The sequence below is a fragment of the Diceros bicornis genome, chromosome X (assembly GCF_020826845.1).
Source record: "Diceros bicornis minor isolate mBicDic1 chromosome X, mDicBic1.mat.cur, whole genome shotgun sequence".
Lineage (NCBI taxonomy): Eukaryota > Metazoa > Chordata > Mammalia > Perissodactyla > Rhinocerotidae > Diceros > Diceros bicornis.
In genome coordinates this window covers 44290112-44309610 of record NC_080781.1, presented here as the reverse complement: position 1 = coordinate 44309610, position 19499 = coordinate 44290112, and the positions used below count along the sequence as shown (strand labels likewise).

Here is a 19499-nt window from a genome sequence, read left to right as displayed (position 1 = left end):
CTAGCCATGAGCAAAGATCAACTTAGGAAATCCCTCCCCCTCTTTCCTTCCCTCTATGTTTGCCTTAATAATGTTGACTATATTTATGTCTATTTTACTGGATTGGTTAGTTTTATGAAGATTTAGTTCTCAACAGCAGTCCATTTGCCTGAGGTTATCAGTTGACAGAAGTTCATACCCTACCAAGTTCTTTAAAACAGAGTCATTAGAATAGACTTCCCTGACTTAGCACACGTTCAAAATTGTTTGCCTATTCCTTTTATACTTGAGCCACAGATTCATTGTGTAAAAAATTGGGGGGTCATACTTTCTTCCTTGATGATTTTGTAGGCTTAGCTCCACAAAAATTTATGTTCTAAACCACCGCATTATACTTATATTTGGCAGGACAAGCTTCTGATATTAATATCCTTTTGGAACATATTTTAGAGCCAGACTTACATATTTACTTTTAAGAAATAGACTTCAAAAATCATGTGTGGGTCATTTCCACTTCTAGCTATGGCTGTGATGAAATAGCTTGTTGCAGTCCTCTTATCTCACAGAGAAAAATAAAAATCTGGATAAAAGAAAGAAAATTCTGCTTGAAGGCATCAGAGAACGCCTTTTGTGTCCAGAACATCAGGGTGGAAGAATCCAGAGAGTAAGGAAGCTCACTGAGAGGAATCCAACAATCTTGTCCTGCTTTTTTCCCTCAGGGAATTTGCTGAATCCTAAACTGCCCTGGGTGAGAGGACATGATTCTATAGGCAAAACACCCAGTAAGAGGGAGAGAACACATCAGCTCCTCAGAAAACTCATGGGGCTAGGGAAACAAAACTTGGAGTCAGACTTACAAACCAGTCAATATTTGAGAAGTCAAGATCTCAGGAAGAAGAAAGGCAGACAGAAGTGAGACCTACATTGGGTGGTTTTTTTTCTCCAGGCCTTTGTCCATACCTAAGCTGCATAGGGCGTGCAACCAAGAAGCTGAGCAGACAGCAGTTACAAGTCTCGACAGATTTCTCAGCAGTGCCATGGTGTAGTAGAGTATAAAACTGAGTTCAGAACTCACCAAAAAGCGGGCTCCCGGTAAACACCCCAGATTGACGGTTGGGACAACCTGGGAGGAGGGAAAACCAGAGGTAATCCAAGCCTTATACTGCCTGAAGCCTCCGTGAGTCAGCTCAGTCCCTGACTGGATTGACATGATTGCCCCTACACTAGCAGCCTGCCAAGAGAAGGTGAAACTTCTATTGAGGGAGAAGCATCACTCAGAGCCATTCAACTTTTTGTAAACGATGCCTGACATTTAATTCAACCGCCAGACACATCAAAAAACAAGTTAAGCGAAGAAGAAGAGAAAAGAAAATACCCAGAAGACCCCAATATTGAAATTAGCAGACGTGGGCAGTAAAGTAACTATGATCAAGAAGTTCAAGAACATGGATGACAAAAATGAGATTTCATCAGAAAACTTCGATTTAAAAATCAACCAAGTGGATTCACTGAAAAACAGAAAACTGAAAAACACAGTCACTGACATTAAGAATTCAACATTTGAGTGTAACGGGATATTGGAAACAGCAGAATAGTGGGAGAAGACAGAGAAAGGGCCAACAAAACGCTGACACGTGAGTAGGTTTGTCCTTGAGACCTCAGAGTTACGATTTCTGCACAGAAGGGGCAAGGACAGACCGTGGTTTAAGTGGCAGCTAGTACCTATGGAGCCCTTGCTGCGTGCTGGACACTCTGCCTGGACTCTGCAATCATTATCCAGAGACAGACTTTCGTATCCCTTCTAGATGGCTGCATCTGGCCCTGAGGCCCTTCAGACACTCTGGCTCCTGATCAAATAGCCCTAAAGATTTTTAAATTATTTTATTATGGTAAAATATATGTAGCATTAAGTTTGCCATTTCAACCATTTTTAAGTGTACAATTCAGTGGAATTAATTAGATTCACAATACTGTGCGGCCATCATCACTCTTTCCAACGCTTTTTCATTACCCTGAACAGAAACTCGGCACCCGTTGAAGAAAACTCCCCCATTCCGCCTCCCACCCAGCCCCGGGTATCCTCTAACCCACTTTCTGTCTCTATGAATGTGCCTATTCTAGACATTTCATACATGTGGAATCATATAATATTTATCCTTTTGTGTCTGGGTTATTTCACTTAGCATACTGTTTTCAAGGTTAACCATCTTGTAGCGTGTATCCTAAAGATGCTTTCAAGGATAGAAATAACAAGGTTTCCATTTTCATTCGGGTAGGTAAGAAAAACTTAGAACCAACCTTTGGTAGCCCACAGTAGGCATGTGCATAATTCACTGTATGCCTTTTCAGTCACGCCTCTGATGTTTTAGAGGAATGATGAAGCAAAGATCAAGCAAGATTTCCCTCCCTCTGACAAGCCTGCCAAGCAATGGATGTGATGTTTCAAAAAATGAGTGAGTGAGATGTTCTGACTTCTAGGAGACAGAAGAGAACTAAAAGGATTTTTCATCACAGATCATTTATTTTCTACTCAAGATTAAATTAAGTGAGATAAGAAATTATCTACGCTGATTTCTCAGACCTCTAATGGTGAAGTTTCCTTTCTCAGCGGATGAATTACTTCCAGATCAGAGCAGAGAAATTGTACCCTCCTCTCCAACCGTTATCAAAGAAACTTGGCTGTCTCAGGTGGGAAAGACAAAAAAGAGGTCTTTCCAGGGTCAGTCTCCGTGGACACAACCTATTCACTGATTCTCTCCCTTTAGGTGACCCCTTGCTGATACACACCCAAGATGATTGATAACGATAGCACCCAGCCACTTCCCTACTTCTCCTTAACCATTTGGGTATCTGAAGGGTTTGCTTCATCTATTGTAAAGCAGATTTTATAACTAATAGGCAAGCGTGGAACTATCAACAGTATATAGCAGAATTAGTAAAGAAGGGATAGCTTACCGTCTGTTCTGCTTCCTTGCTCTTACTTATCTACCGTACCTACTGTGAGCAGAAATGTTTCCACCTTCCAGTGCCTTGATTTCCTATGGAGAGTGTAGTAAGTCTACAATAGGTTTTCAGAGGAAGGAGGGAATGTCACATGTCAACTGGTGAGTCTGCAGGATTATGATGTCTCGATCGATGTTCTCACGACATATGAAAACATTGATTAAAATTTAATGGCATGTTTTTAAAACATCCAAAGACTTCAATCCTGACTTGTTTTAACGATGGGAATCTCTCGATCTGCCCGTGTTCTTCAGAACAGACTCACACAACAAGAACTCGTCAGTCTACAAACGGTGTAGAGCCACATGCATCTACTTAACCAAAGGACAGAGAGCGTTCAATTGGCAGGATCCACATCTCAGGAGACCCAAGCCTTAAAGGATGGAGATTAAGGACAGAGGAGAGGGCCGGCCCGGTGGCACAGCGGTTACGTTCGCGCCTTCCGCTTCAGCGGCGGTCCGGGGTTCGCCGGTTCGGATCCTGGGCGCAGGCCTACTCACTGCTCATCCAGCCATGCTGAGGCGGATCCTGGGCGCAGGCCTACTCACTGCTCATCCAGCCATGCTGAGGCAGCGTCCCACATAGAAGAACTAGAAGGACCCACAACTAGCATACACAACTATGTACTGTGGGCTCTGGGGAGAAAAAAAAAAGAAGAAAAGAGGAGGATTGGCAACAGATGTTAGCTCAGGGCCAATCTTCCTAAAAAATAATTTTATATATATACTTATATATATAAAAGGGCAGAGGAGAATTGGGTCACAGGATTCTGCCATTGCATATAACAGGGTAGGGGAACAAAACTGCCATAATGAAAAAAAAACACTTGCCTCCATGGGTGGCAACCTGTTGTTGGCATGAAGATGAGTTGTGGAGCATAAGAAAGGCTTCCTAGTGTAGGAACTATCTTTGGTGTTCTGCCAGGACCTGAACTGGACTCTGCAGGAGCTCATGGGACAAACACACATCAGGCTTTCTCCTTGCGAATAGGTGATCAGACCTGGTGGCAACGTGATCAGTGCGGCAGCACCTCTGAGTATGGCAAGATCATCAAACCTCACACCTCCTGCGTTAGACCCTGCACTCCTTTGTCAGTGCATAACTGAGTTCATCAGTTATCACATGTGACCCTGGTGCACAGAATGGATAGTGTGGGGCAGGATCATGAGGCACTGTGTGAGCCCTAACTCTGCAAGCATCATGTACCATAAGAGTAGCAGCCAGAATCAAAATATATCCCCTTCCTGAACTGGAATATGCCTAACAGTGTGCTGAGCAGACAGTGGTAAGCCAGAGAGGTGGCTGTTATAACCCATGGGAAGTGGGTAAAGTAATACGCCGTGGAGCCACTAATCACATCCCCCACCATCCACCTCGCCCCTCCTCTGTGAGTCTCTGGTCCCTCATGCGTAACCTGGAGATAATGTCAGTTACCTCGTTTACAGGATTGTCGTGAGGACTGAACAAGGCAGCAGGTGTGAAAGTGCTTGGCTAGAGTGTGTGACTCAATCCTGTGAGTTTATTCCCTTCGGTGCATACTCAACCCTTACTCCTGACTTGTTTTTGACCCTAGAAGCTCTGCTTCTTCTTTCTCATTGGGTTCCTTGATTTCTGACCCAACAGCTTTTCCTACCAATGCTCTATGGTAAGAAAATCTGATTTTTTTTTCAAAGAAGTAATATGTCCAGTCCCAGGGTGGAACTCAGGATTTCTCCAAAGCAATCATGGCTAGCCCAGTCCCCGTAGTCAGATAATGAATTTTCCAGCCTCCTCTACACGTACTGGTGGCCATGTGACCCAGTTCTGCCCAATAAGATGTATGGGGAATGTGTTGGGGGCTTCTGTGGTATATGCCTTTTTCAATAAGAAGGACAGATGTGGAACAAGAGGATGGTGGTACTCGAAATGCGATAGAGATGCCCAGAGCTCTTGCAGGCTGTGTGACAGCATGAGGTTATAGTCTCAACCTGCTGAAAATAGTGGAGCAGGAGGCTGGAAGCCATGGTGTTCTTGCGGCAACTCTGAGCAGCCAAATCAGCGAATGCGTAGTGACAGACTTCTTAGCGCAAGTAAAAGAAAGGTAAGGCCTTATGTTGTTTACAACTTTGGCTCTAAACGTTAGCTTAAACTTATTTGAAGTTAACTTTTACAAATACTAACACTGGCCCTATAAGAAATTTTTATTTTATTAGTCTATATCGTGGCTTTGGATATTTTAAAAACTTTCTGTTATGAACACTGTCAAACCGATAAATGACAATTTATGTATAATAAAGAACCCACATTTTACTGTAAATCCCACCCAATTTCCACAATCATGAGCTCTTGGTCAATTTTATTTCATCTACACCTACTAACTTTCCCCACCCCTCCAGGTTTTCTTCAGGCAAATCCCAGACATTTTATCAGTTAATCCATATATAAATTGCAGAATATAACTCTTGAAAATAAAGACACCTTAAAAATACTACTTTAGTAATGCAATACCTGCCATTATCATGGCTAAACAATATTTAATAATTACCTAATGTCTTCAATATTCATTCGCAGATAAAGTTTCCCTTACTCTCTCATAAATGCTAATGTTGTCGCTTTGTTGTCTTCAACTTTGGATCCCATTTAGTCTCACGCATGGCAATTTTTTAATATGCCTGTTCATTCTCTGTAAAATTCACCCTCTCTTACTCTCTCTCTTTTTCTTGTGAGAAATGAGTCCTTTGTTCTGTAGAGTCACCCACATGCAGGATTTTGCTGATTTCATTTCATTGGCATCATTTACCACGCTCCTCTGTCCCCTGCCTTTCCTATAAATTGGGATTTAGATCTCGAGTCTTCATCTGATTCAGTCTCCGTATCATGGCAAGAATGTCTCTGAGGCAGTGTTGCATTAGTCCATCAGGAGGCACATACTGTATGGTTGTCCCTCTTTTTGTAATGTGAGTAGATATTGGTGCTCATTGCCTAGAGTGCGTGTGTCGTTTGAGGCTTAAGATGGAGATATTTTAATACTATCTACCCTTCTTCATTTATTAGATGGAATTCTTCTTCAGTGAGAAACTTCCCTCACCCACTATTTGATAACCAATGTTACAGTTCATATGCCAAACACCGGATAATTGTTTCATTATGTGCCTCTGCTTACTCAATTTCAAAATAAGGAATTTATTTCCTAGCATTTAATAACGGTGACCATGAGGTCTTTGTTCCTTTAGAGCCATTATGGACCCAATATTTAATCACAGTTGATGTTTTTAAATCCATTTTAGTTATTATTCTTATTGACACTCAATTTGTCCCTACTTGATGCAGACTCATCACCTGAACCTGCCTACACAGGGGCGAGCACAAGGCAGGTGCTTAGTAAGTGTGTGATGAAAGTATGTCAAATAACTGAGTGAGGTGTATTGACATCATACCTGATTGTTTTATTATAACATTACATTACTGTGCCCGTCCCTCCACTAGATGTTTAAAACTGACATTACCCCTTTGCTGTCTTTGGTGTTACGCAAGTATTACTACATTTGGAGACAGAAAAATTAAGACTCACTCTCCTTCATTGGATCTTTCTACTTTAATTAGGGGGACAAGTGACCTCAACTAGGCTCGTGGATTTGATTATCTTTTGGCTTACAAAATTCATTTCCTCACATTACCATTAATTCTCACTCACACTCTTTGCTCATCTGTGCCATCATCTGCTATTGCTCTACTTCCCAGAACCTTGCATAGCTCAAATTTCCCCTTTCCCTGACACATCTCTTCCTTATCATTGTACCAGCACTCCTATGGATGCGGTTTGTCAGTAAATCACCAAGCGTCTTTACTCTGCTTCTTTACCTCAATGGTTTTTCCAATAATGGGTGTGCATTTTGAGGACTGAGTGTTTGGGCCTTGGTCACATCAAAGACCCTTTGGTGACCAGCCTCCTTTTCCCCAAACTTCAATGCTGATTTCTAACATGGGGCTAACAGCTAGCTCTCCTGTGTTGTTGTGAAATGAGCTCCACAAAGGATCATTAGAACATTGTGAAGCATACAAAGTCTGGGATGTGTAAAACACTTGCACCTACGATTACTTGAATACAGACTGCTAAATAAGAAGTGCTGGATTAAATGTAGGGGAATTAGACAACCCCTTGAACTTATCCCATTACTCTGAGAGATCACAGTAATATTTACACAGGGATTGCTAAGACATATGCGGGAACTGGTTGGTCATCATGTTAACATATAGAGATACTTTTTCCACCTTTTAAACCCCCAAATTAGACTACTTTCTGGGTAGGCTACTCCAGCACTCGGCTATGAGGCAATTTAGTTCTAGTTGAGGGTACTTCACCAAATTTTATTTTATTTTTTATTGACATCTAATTGACAACATTGTGTAAGTTTAAGGTGTTGATCTGATACATTTATATATTGCAATGTGATTACCACTGTAGCATTAGCTAATATCTCTATCATGTCACATAATTATCATTTTCATTTGTAGGCTTCACCAAATTTTGTTGTAGCAGTTGTAGGTACTGGTGGAAAATGAACAAGTCTGAGTGACTAGTCTTCCCAGTTTTTGGAGTTCTTCATATTTCCCATGTCAGTTGTGTGCAAATTAGTCTGAAAGCAACAGGATTATAGTGTCAGCTTTGCTTTTCTAGTTCTATGCTCACATAGCATTGGAAACATTAGATGAGTAATTTCCCAGAGTATGGTGTAGCCATGGGAGGTAATGGGGACTGCCTTAGAATGGAGATACATTTTTTTCCTGTTTAAACTCAAAATTAGGCTATTTTCTGAGTGGGTCACTCCCGTGCTTGGTTATCAGGCATTTCAGACTTGATTGAGGTTGTTGTCTTACACTTTACTGTAGTATTGATGTCTGAGTATTGATGAAGCTGCTGAAGTGACTTAGAATTCCAGTGTCTGTGGTTCTTTGTGGCCTCTTTGTGTCCTTGCACCCAGCACCTCAGGGTGTATGTGTGAATGTAGATACATCTCCACTTATTAGATAAGGAAACTGAGGCACAGAGTGGTTAAGGAAATTAAACGAAAGAAATAGAATTGGCAGGCCTTGATTTGTACTAGTCAGTTGCTTGGTTGCTGTTAAAAGAAAGCACTCTATGTTATTTAGCACAGGGATTAATTTGGGGAATTAAGGGCTTATAAATACTGTCCTTCTAGGGACTGGAGATACAGGTCTATTCACGGCCTCTCAGAATGATTATCACAGTCATACAGCAGAATTGGCCCCCAAGGGAAACTGCCACATTAAGGAATGGGGAATTCAGGATGCTTCCAGTACAGCTGTTGGCTGTAGGCATAGAGTGCCCTCATTGCCTTCCTGGAAGCAGGAAACTGCACCAGAATTGCTAACTCAAAGAAAATACTTCCCCCACTAGATCCACACCTCCAAATCATGCCTGCCTTACCCCACATCTCCCTACACTTAAATTGGCTCAAAATAAATCTGATCAGTGTATATCAGATTGATGGAAGGTAAAATGCATCTGAGGGGCCGGCCCGTGGCTTAGCGGTTAAGTGTGCACGCTCCGCTACTGGTGGCCCGGGTTCGGATCTGGGCGTGCACCACTGCACTGCTTGTCTGGCCATGGTGAGGCGGCGTCCCACATACAGAAACTAGAAGGATGTGCAACTATGACATACAACCATCTACTGGGGCTTTGGGGAGAAAAAGTGGAAAAAAAAAGGAGGAGGATTGGCAATAGATGTTAGCTCAGGGCTGGTCTTCCTCAGCGGAAAAATAAAAAGAGGAGGATTGGCACGGTTGTTAGCTCGGGGATGATCTTCCTCACACACACATACGCACACACAAAAAAATGCATCTGAAGCACTAGTAGCAAAAACTCTAGGAAATGCAAACTTAAGCTTTCCAGCCTCTTCAGTATAGAGAGGCATATTTGTGCACAGAGTTGGAAGATATGCTGAGAAAAGCAATATAATGCATCCAAAACTGTGTTCTTAACCCTGTGTTCACTAGCCCCTTGATATCTTCCTGTTCTTCTCCTTTCAGCCCATCTGACAATACTATTACTTAAACCTGGATGAAACTTAAAATTCTGCTTGTGCTCTAGGCTGCCCAATGATAGTAGGTGTATGTCCAGGGAAGAGGAAAATTTCAAAACCTGGAAGTGCTATGTTTTCCAGTCTAAAGAGCTTTTGTTTAACTGCAATTCTTCAGAAAATAATTTTACTACCCCCAAGTCAGACACCTTCCCACACCCCAAAAGTCTATTCTAAATCTTCCCCCATTCCTCATTTTTCTTATTGCTGTCCTCCCTCAAAGTCTCAACAGGGTCATCTCCAACTTCAGAAAGAAAATGTAAGTCCTCATGAAAGAATGCTGCTGAATTATCTTTTCTCTCTTAAATTAACCCATATTTCCATTCTCCCCAGATAATCCAAGATTTTACCCTCTTCTCCCACTGGTTATTTAAACCCACCAAATCTCCCCGTTCTTTTCTTGTTATGTAACATATGCTACAAGCCAGTACCACCTTAGAATCATCCTGTCTGTGTTTGAACACCAAGTCCACTATTTACTAGATATGTGACCTTGGATAATTCACTCAGCCTCTCTAAACATCCATTTATTATCTGTAAAATAGAGTGATAAGATTACCTTCTTCACAGAATGGTAGGGAAAATGAAATGAGAGAATCCATAGAAAATAATTGAAATATGACCTGCACCTAGGAAAAACTCAACAAAAGTGAGTTATCAGATAGATGTAGTTCAACTATGATATACTGATGGAAAATATAGAGAGCTTATGAAAAAAATCTGTTTTCTCTAGTCATATTGGTGGTGGTAGTACTCAGGCTACTATATGTGTAGATGGGATAAATCAAATGAGCAATTATTTTATTTTCTAATTTTATCATCCCCTGTTATCATTGAGAACCAGTATTTCTGGTTTGGCAGAAATATATAAAATTGGTCTGGGCCATTTTGTCATACCAGATAATAAATAAACCATCAATGAATACTAGCATAGTCTCAAAATCATTCAGAACCCAACTTGAAGAGGCTTTCAGTCACCAGTGATGGACCATCTTAACATCAGTAAGTATAGTAAGGGAAATTATTTAAAACACGTCAAATATATGCAAATGCAACAGTTCATAATTATTGTTTTGAAATATCCTTATTTGTAATCTGTGAAGGATTACAGGCAATGAAATCATTATTTTGAAAACTCTAAAATAAAGAGAAATAATCAAGCACTTCTCTGCCTTTCCTTTATGACCTGTACCTCAAAATAGCAAAATTGTTGATGAAGGGAAATTGTTTTAAAGCAATATTCCAGTTAGTAAAGAAAGGAAGAATGACAGAAGTATGATATCACAATTTTGCAACCCCAAGGATATAATGTTTCACACAATCATTAATTACTGATAACTGTAAAAGGAGTCACAACCAGACCTTATGTGCCTCTTTATGGAAATACTCAAAACCTCCCTTGAAGTATTCTTGCTAAAAAATTGCACCTATATCTGGTCAAGCTCATAAATCCAATTATTGATATACAAGAAATACAGAGAAAAAATAAATATCATAAATTATACCATAGGGATACAGTCAGCAAAGTCAAGAATGTAGAAAACCCTACAAGTCACATCATCCTCTTTTTTAAATGAATAAATGACATGAAAAAAGGGAGGATAGGTTGGGAACCTGTAGATTAAGAGACACTCAAAAGAAGTATCAAAAAAGCTAGGCAAAATTGAACTATAGTATTTGGGCATACATCTGTGTGATAAAACCATACAGAAAATCACAGCGGTGATTACCATAAATGTCAAGATAGTGGTTACATTTCTCGGAGGGGGTACAGAGAATCCTTCTAGATTGGCCGGCAAATTTCTAATTATTGATTTGGGTGGTGGTTACAAGCATGTTTCCCTTCTAAGACAATAAGCTATAATTTTGTTTTATGTGATTTTCTGAATTTGCATTATATTTTACAATAAAAAATTTTAAGGAGAAAATGATTAAATTAAGCGAAGATCAGATATTGCCTACACCTTTTTTTTTTAAAGCCTTTGGTGAGAATTCTCTTATTTACCGATGAACTCTCTCCAAGTTCTAGGCAGATAAACTGGAGACAATCACCCCATCACACAAACAGAAAGAGTTTTGTTCAAGGTTAGTCTCTGTATATGGCCTGGTCAATGTTTTTCTCTTTTGGGTGGACCTGGCTCCCCCTGAGACCCAAGGATGATGGCTTGTGAGGACATCCACTCACTATTTCTCATGTCTCCTTTAAGGTTCTAAAATTGAAACATCCTCTGTTCTCTAACAGAGATACTACTAAGTAGTAGTCATGCTAATATTCTCATGATCAATGCAATTGACTCAGGCGAAGGAAACATCCAAAGTCTGTCCTCTTTCTTACTATTACTAACCTTATGTGAACACAACTGCCTAAACCTTAACAAGTTCTCCCAGAGACATTTTAGTAAGTCTATCCTAGGTTTACAGAATGCCCATGAAAGGCTCCAGCACATCTGTGGAGTATTTTCCATGAGTCTCTGCACATTCAACCTCTCAGTTCTTCCTATTAATTGTGAGTAGGTGTGCACATTCTCCTTATGTGATAGCAAATAATTAAGCCATCACCTGAGGCAAAAAGAATGAAGGGTGTTGATATCTAATGGCTTGGGAGCAGCACAGAGCTAGTAAAATAGTGGCAGCCCCAGACTGAATCCATCAAAGATTCAAGTATGTTAGACATAGGACATTTTTTTCTACTGCTAAAGTCTGGAGAAGAAAATTTTTGTTATAAATCAGTTACTAATTTTTATAATATTTTCACTTGTTGGATTTATTTAATATCCAGCTCTATGACTTCACCTTTCTTGTTTTTTTTTTATGAGGAAGATCAGCCCGGGTGCTAACATCTGCCAATCCTCCTCTTTTTTTGCTGAGGAAGACTGGCCCTGGGCTAACATCCATGCCCATCTTCCTCCACTTTATATGGGACACTGCCACAGCATGGCTTACCAAGTGGTGCATCAGTGCGCGCCCGGGATCCGAACCGGTGAATCCCTGGCCGCCGCAGCGGAGCACGCACACTTAACCGCTTGCGCCACCTGGCCAGCCCCTCTATGACTTTGTCTTGTACTAGCAAATTGTATTTTCCCAGGATCTTTTTTCTATTTCAATTTGATCTAAATTAGGATAATTTACAAACTAGTTCTTCTAGTCTTTGGCTCAAATGTTACAAACTTTTCTGAAATTCTATTGATTAGAGTCTTATGGACTTTGTACATCTCAGAGGTCTTAATCAATTGAATTAGGCTGACACTCACAGCCCCATGTCATTACCACCAACCGAGGAAAGCTCCAACGTGACACTGATTCTTCCTTAGAGCAAACCCAGTACCAGCAGTGAGTAGAGTTCCAGGTCCCCAGAAGGAGGAGGAAAGCCTGTGGACATAGAGTGTACTCTGGGGAGGTACTGATGAATGGGGCAGGTACACCCAGAACACAGTTGGTTAGAAGAATACAGCTTTGATTTGAGTCCAGTGCTTGTCTGTGTGATCCACCACAGCATCACAGGCCAGCCATTGTCCAGACACGTGCATGAATGCTATAGGTTGGGCAGCTTCAGTAGGACAAGGTTCTCCTTGGGAATTCCCTCCATGCAGACAGCCAGAGTGCTTAATATGAAAAGAAGTTATAACCCTATACTTACACTGTAGAAGCCATTAGCAAAAGTTACAGGCTTATGGGGGCCCACTAAAAAAGGGAATATCAAAAGGTCTCTGGATTTCAGACTAATGAGTGATCTAAAGTCGCATTTAGTAGTGATCTAAAGTCAGCTACATCTTCATGTATTTCATGAGTGCCTCCCTAGTCACTAATTTCTTCCTTCGGTTGCTGGGTTTCTGGGTAGTTAACCCATATCCTGCCTCCATTTGTTCAATGGGAATTTTCATTTTTACTTGAATCTTTGAGTAGAATTGTAAATCAGGTGTTCCTATCCAGGTTTAATCATTAAATTGTCAAATTGCTCTCCCAGATCGTGTGAACAAAAATGAATAGAAATTTTTGTTTTAAAAATTTTACTTTTGGAATTAGGCCATGACTTAGAACTAAGGAGGCCAAGCGTACGGATGGCAGCGAGGGGTCAATCCACGGCAGCGTTGGGTCGGCGGTGGAGGAGTCGGAAGTGGTTGGGATTTGGGGGAGGAGATCCGCTCACACACAAGAGCAGAGGGTTGAGCCGCCATCTCTGCTGCCGCCGCCGCAGTTGCAAATGCAGTGTCGGGACTTAGGTGCTTCCGCGCTGCCGCTAAGGTTCGTGTCCGTACTCCTTGGCCCTTCGCTGTTGCTGCCTTACCCTTGGCGGCATAGCCCACTCTTTCTGGCCTGTTGACCCCGCTCCCTCCCCGTCACCCATCAGGTCCTCAGACCATGGATCTGGGCAGCAGCAGCAGCGACTCAGCGCCCGACTGCTGGGACCAGGTAGACTTGGAAGCCCCGGGTTCGGTCCCGAGCTGGGACCGAGCCTCCTTGGCAGTGGCCGAGACCCAGCGTGAGCATCTCATTTCGGCCTTCAGCCGTCAGCTCAACATCAACGCCAGACCCTTCGTGCCTAACGTACACGCCGCGGAGTTCGTGCCGTCTTTCCTGCGGGGCCCGGCCCAGCCGCAGACCCCCCCTGCTGACACCTCTAGCATCGATGAAACCTGCACCGGCGCGGGCGACCCTCAAGGTAAAAGGCTGGGACGGGGGGCACCTGTGGAACATTCCAAAGAGGAACAGTTAGTGTTGCGTGAAGGTTCCAATTCAGACGTTACCATGGAACTTTCAGAACCTGTTGTAGAAAATGGAGAGGTGGAGATGGTCCTAGAGAAGTCATGGGAGCACAGTAAAGAAGTAAGTGAAGCTGAGCCAGGGGGTAGTTCTTTGGGAGATTCAGGGCCCCCAGAAGAAAGTGGCCAGGAAATGATGGAGAAAGAGGAAATAAGAAAATCTAAATTTGTGGTCGTACCCTCAGGTGCTCCTAAAAAAGAACACGTAAATGTGGTATTCATTGGGCATGTAGATGCTGGAAAGTCAACCATTGGAGGACAAATAATGTTTTTGACAGGAATGGTTGACAAGAGGACACTTGAGAAATATGAAAGAGAAGCTAAAGAAAAAAACAGAGAAACTTGGTATTTGTCTTGGGCCTTAGATACAAATCAGGAAGAACGAGACAAGGGTAAAACAGTAGAAGTGGGTCGTGCCTATTTTGAAACAGAAAAGAAACATTTCACAATTTTAGATGCCCCTGGCCACAAGAGTTTTGTCCCAAATATGATTGGCGGTGCTTCTCAAGCTGATTTGGCTGTACTGGTAATCTCTGCCAGGAAAGGAGAGTTTGAAACTGGATTTGAAAAAGGTGGACAGACAAGAGAACATGCGATGTTGGCAAAAACAGCAGGGGTAAAACATTTAATAGTGCTTATTAATAAGATGGACGATCCCACAGTAAACTGGAGCAGCGAGAGATATGAAGAATGTAAAGAAAAACTGGTGCCCTTTTTGAAAAAAGTCGGCTTCAGTCCCAAAAAGGACATTCACTTTATGCCCTGCTCAGGGCTGACTGGGGCAAATATTAAAGAGCAATCAGATTTCTGCCCTTGGTACACTGGATTACCATTTATTCCATATTTGGATAATATGCCAAACTTCAACAGATCAATTGATGGACCAATTAGACTGCCAATTGTGGATAAATACAAGGATATGGGCACTGTGGTCCTGGGAAAGCTGGAATCAGGATCCATTTTTAAAGGCCAGCAGCTGGTGATGATGCCAAACAAGCACAATGTGGAAGTTCTTGGAATACTTTCTGATGATGCTGAAACTGATTATGTAGCCCCAGGTGAAAACCTTAAAATCAGACTGAAGGGAATTGAAGAAGAAGAGATTCTTCCAGGATTCATACTTTGTGACCCTAATAATCTTTGCCATTCTGGGCGCACATTTGATGTTCAGATAGTGATTATTGAGCACAAGTCCATCATCTGCCCAGGTTATAATGCGGTGCTGCACATTCATACTTGTATTGAGGAAGTTGAGATAACAGCCTTAATCTCCTTGGTAGACAAAAAATCAGGAGAAAAAAGTAAGACACGGCCCCGCTTCGTGAAACAAGATCAAGTGTGCATTGCCCGTTTAAGGACAGCAGGAACTATCTGCCTTGAGACATTCAAAGATTTTCCTCAGATGGGTCGTTTTACTTTAAGAGATGAGGGTAAGACCATTGCAATTGGAAAAGTTCTGAAACTGGTCCCAGAGAAGGACTAAGCAGTTTTCTTGATGCCCCTGCACCATACTGTGAGAATTGACTCCAAAGTTCACCACCTTCTCTTATTTACTGCCCATTGACAGACTTTTCTCCATATTTTGCAAAGAGAAATTTCACAGCAAAAATCCATGTTTTGTCAGCTTTCTCATGTTGAGATCTCAGTTATGTCACCATTGAATTCACCCACAAGTTTCCTCCTCCTATGCCATTCTGCTACCTTGAACAGAATCAGTAATAGCTTTGTAAGTGATGTGGATGTAACTGTCTATAAAAATGAAAAATTAAGATATTTTTTAATTTTTCATTTTTCCTTAGGATATTTAGACGACTCTTGTTCCACGCAGACCAATCAGAATGTGTGTGTGTATACATGTTAAAAAGACAGCCAACATGTGAATAAAATATTCCATTTGAAACACTTTTGAATATTTTTTAATTTGTATGTAATAGTTTTCAATTAGCTTTTTTATTTTCTCAAGTAATTGAATACATTTTATTACATGGGCATAGTAAAACTATCCTCCACTCACTGTTTTAAGTGAGGCATTTACAAACTGCACAGGTTTATATTAAAGGAAAAATTTTATTATGAACAAAAATTTATTTTAGGGCTCTTCCTAATGAACTTTGCTTTCTGTGTTCAAGTCCAGTCAATAAACGAGCTCTTCTGCTTCCCTACTTGTGATTTGAAAAAGAAAGGCTCGGGCCTTTCTATCTATCTATCTATGAGGTCCCCTAATGTTGAGCATGGCCAAATTACAAAGATACCTGAGGATTCAGACTGTATGTTGACTAGACTCTTATCTGTACTCCATCATCCTAACACACCCCTTTGTTTTGTTCACCATGAGAGTTGTGATGTAGGACACAACACAATAAAGGGCATGACTATTGAGAAGATAAATACTTGCAATAGGACTGTAAGTCATTTACTGAAAAGGAAGAGTTAGTGAGGGTCTTAAGCTGGGAAATGAGACTATCCCACCCTTCATTCTTCAGGGCTTGGGGGGTTAGTAGAAAAGGTGGAAGGTCATTTTTACCATCAGATCACGATCCACTCTTGGGGTCAGAGATCTGGACTTGTTTCTGAACAATGTATTGAGGAAAACATCAACTGTGGATCTTGAGGTGGCTACTTTTATTGGCAGGAGAGCAGCCTTACAACCTACATAACTATCAACAGCTGCAAAAACTTTATGTCTTGGTAAGTGGGTAGTGGCCCAATGGAAACACCTGCTCAATGATGGACAGGGCCGATTCCTCACACTCATGGGCTGTTTAAACAGGGGTGAAGACTGCTGCCAGAACACCCTAGGTCCATGCTCAGGCAAAGACATTGTTCCCTTCTCCACGGTCCCTTTCTTTGTGTACCCATGTACCTCCAGGATGTCTAATTTGCCAGAGATAGCCAGTGGTCTTGTCAGAGCATCAATAGCATGGTTCTGTGAAGCATCCATCATAGATCTTCAGGACATGCACACGGGAAATGAGGATTTTTATTTTGTCATATGTCAGATAACCTAACCCACAGGGATGTGCCTCATATTGTCTTGGACCCAGTCCTTCAATAATTGGAATGTCAGTGGCAAGAGTTTCACTTTTATTTTAGAGTTCCTTCTCTTGCCTCTGTGCTCTGAAATACAGGCCAATCCAGCGTTTGCTAAGTTTTGCCCTGGCAGCCACTTGTGAAAAAATTACTTCTGATGCTGCATCAATCTCATTGTTTTGCAATGTTAGTAATTTACCAATACGATTATTGTGGATATCTTTCACTAATAGGCCAAAGCCCAAGGCAGAACAGAACTCTTTTTTCATCCAATTTGGATAATTTCCTATCAAAAACTGGCTTCGAAATATCTTTTTTTTTTTAATTTTTTGTTTATTGCAGTAACATTGGTTTATAACATTGTAAAAATTTCAGGTGTACATCATTGTACTTCTATTTCTGCATAGATTACATCATGTTCACCACCAAAATACTAATTACAACCCATCACCACACACATGTACCGAATTATCCCTTTCACCCTCCTCCCTCCCCCCTTTCCCTCTGGTAACCACCAATCCAATCTCTGTCCCTATGTGTTTGTTTATTGTTGTTATTATCTACTACTTAATGAAGGAAATCATATGGTATTTGACCTTCTCCCTCTGACTTATTTCACTTTGCATTATACCCTCAATGTCCATCCATGTTGTCACAAATGGCTGGATTTCATCGTTTGTTATGGCTGAGTAGTATTCCATTGTGTATATATACCACATCTTCTTTATCCATATACAGATGGCCAACAGACACATGAAAAGATGTTCAAAATCACTAACTATCAGGGACATGCAAATCAAAACTACAATGAGATATCACCTCACACCCGTCAGAATGGCTATAATTAACAAGACAGGAAACAACATGTGTTGGAGAGGATGTGGAGAGAAGGGAACTCTCATACACTGCTGGTGGGAGTGCAAACTGGTGCAGCCACTATGGAAAACAGTATGGAGATTCCTCAAAAAATCAAGGCTAGAACTACCATATGATCCAGCTATTCCACTGTTGGGTATTTATCCAAAGAACTTGAGAACACCAATTTGTAAAGGTACATGCACCCCTGTGTTCATTGCAGCGCTAAATATCTTTCTCATTAGCCAGTTGTATAGCAATTTCTCCACCAAGAACTCTGAACTGTATTAAAAATTTTTTGGAGAGCATGGCATAAATCTTTGAAAGGAGATATTAGAAACCAATTATTTTCATTTCAGTGAGAAGCAGATCATCCAGGTGATTGGATACACCAGACTCTGGCTCTTTAGAAAAGTAGATATAAACTCATGGTAACATTTTTCTAACTTCCCAAACACCTTCCTCTATAGTTCTTAATGCCTGGTGGTCTTCTCCGATACTGCAAGTGGGGCCATTCACAAACAGTACTAGCTTCCCCAGGGCATACAGAGCAGCATCACTTCATAGGTCCCCTATTGCCTCCAATTCAGACCAATTTAACTTAACTGTCCTCAAAGCTTCATCTCAAATTCCTGACAACCAGGATAATGCAGAATCTCCCCAAGTCTGGCTGCATGCTGTAAATACATTATGAACTTCTTACTTCTGGCTTTCTCAATAAGTGTCTACCAATTGGCTCTTGGTAATTTTACTCCCAAGGTTCTTCCTTTATTTCTCTGGTCATTATGGGACAACTCTGAGGGGGTTTAGGGAAAGGGGCCAACTTATTCTTTACGTCAACAAAGACCCAAGAAGATAAGAAAGGGGAAAATCTTGGCTGGGTAGAAAGTGGCAGACCTCCACATGGCTCATTTTGAGCATCTTTCTCTGGTACCCAAGACAAATTTCTGGTGCTTTTAATATCTACTTACAGTTACTGTTCCTGTCTTTAAAAGACAAATCCTTTCTCAAAAATAGACCCTCCTGTCACAATATCATGATTCTGGTTTACTACAGTGCAAGAACCTGCTCTTTTTAAAGTTTACTTATAAACATTTTGCAGTATAAATATTCAATCCACTTGTTTTAGTTAAAATGGACTATTTAGCAGCAGAGACTATTAGTTACCATTTCATGACCCTTAAACAAGAACTAACAACCACAGAAGTTCTGCCAAAACCTGAGCATTCGAACATGTTCTCATTGATCCAGTGCCTGTTTTCATGTTCAGTATGGTTCCTTCTATGTTTTCTATTGAGATTATTGGCATATTTCCATTTGTCCTAGTTTTCAATTATAACATCTACTCTTGGTTGGCCACTGGGGGAAAGGAAAATTTGATGCAAGTTTTCTCACCAAGGACACTACTATTTCCACGGAGTGGGGAAAGTGAGCTTGTGCTAGAATTTGGGAGAGGCTTTTTCAAAACATTGTTAATGTTCGACAGATCAGCAAAATCAACAAGGGAAAGGGAAAAGAAAAAAGAAGAATCTACTGTATGAACATGCCATGTATGAGAAAACAAAAAAAGAAAAAAAGCTTACATACAAGAGGGCACAGCTTACAATTTTACACTATAGCCTGTAGAATATTAACTATTGGCTTCCCTCACAGTTCTATCCTGCACTCAACAATGCCAGATTGTTTTAGAGGAAATTTGTCTAAATTCTAGGCGTATTCTCTTTTCCTTCACTTACCCTTAAGAAAATTGTATAGTTTCTTTTATAAGTCAGTGAATGAAAAATTTAGGCTC

General features: G+C 41.0%; 1 protein-coding gene across 1 annotated transcript; it reads left to right on the top strand.

The window, feature by feature from the left end:
* The first annotated feature begins 13307 nt into the window (after positions 1-13307).
* GSPT2 (G1 to S phase transition 2) lies at positions 13308-15717 on the top strand. Its single transcript, XM_058535887.1, has one exon. It carries the CDS (start codon positions 13422-13424, stop codon positions 15303-15305), a length of 1884 nt encoding a protein of 627 aa, XP_058391870.1. The 5' UTR covers positions 13308-13421; the 3' UTR covers positions 15306-15717.
* The last annotated feature ends 3782 nt before the right edge of the window (positions 15718-19499 follow it).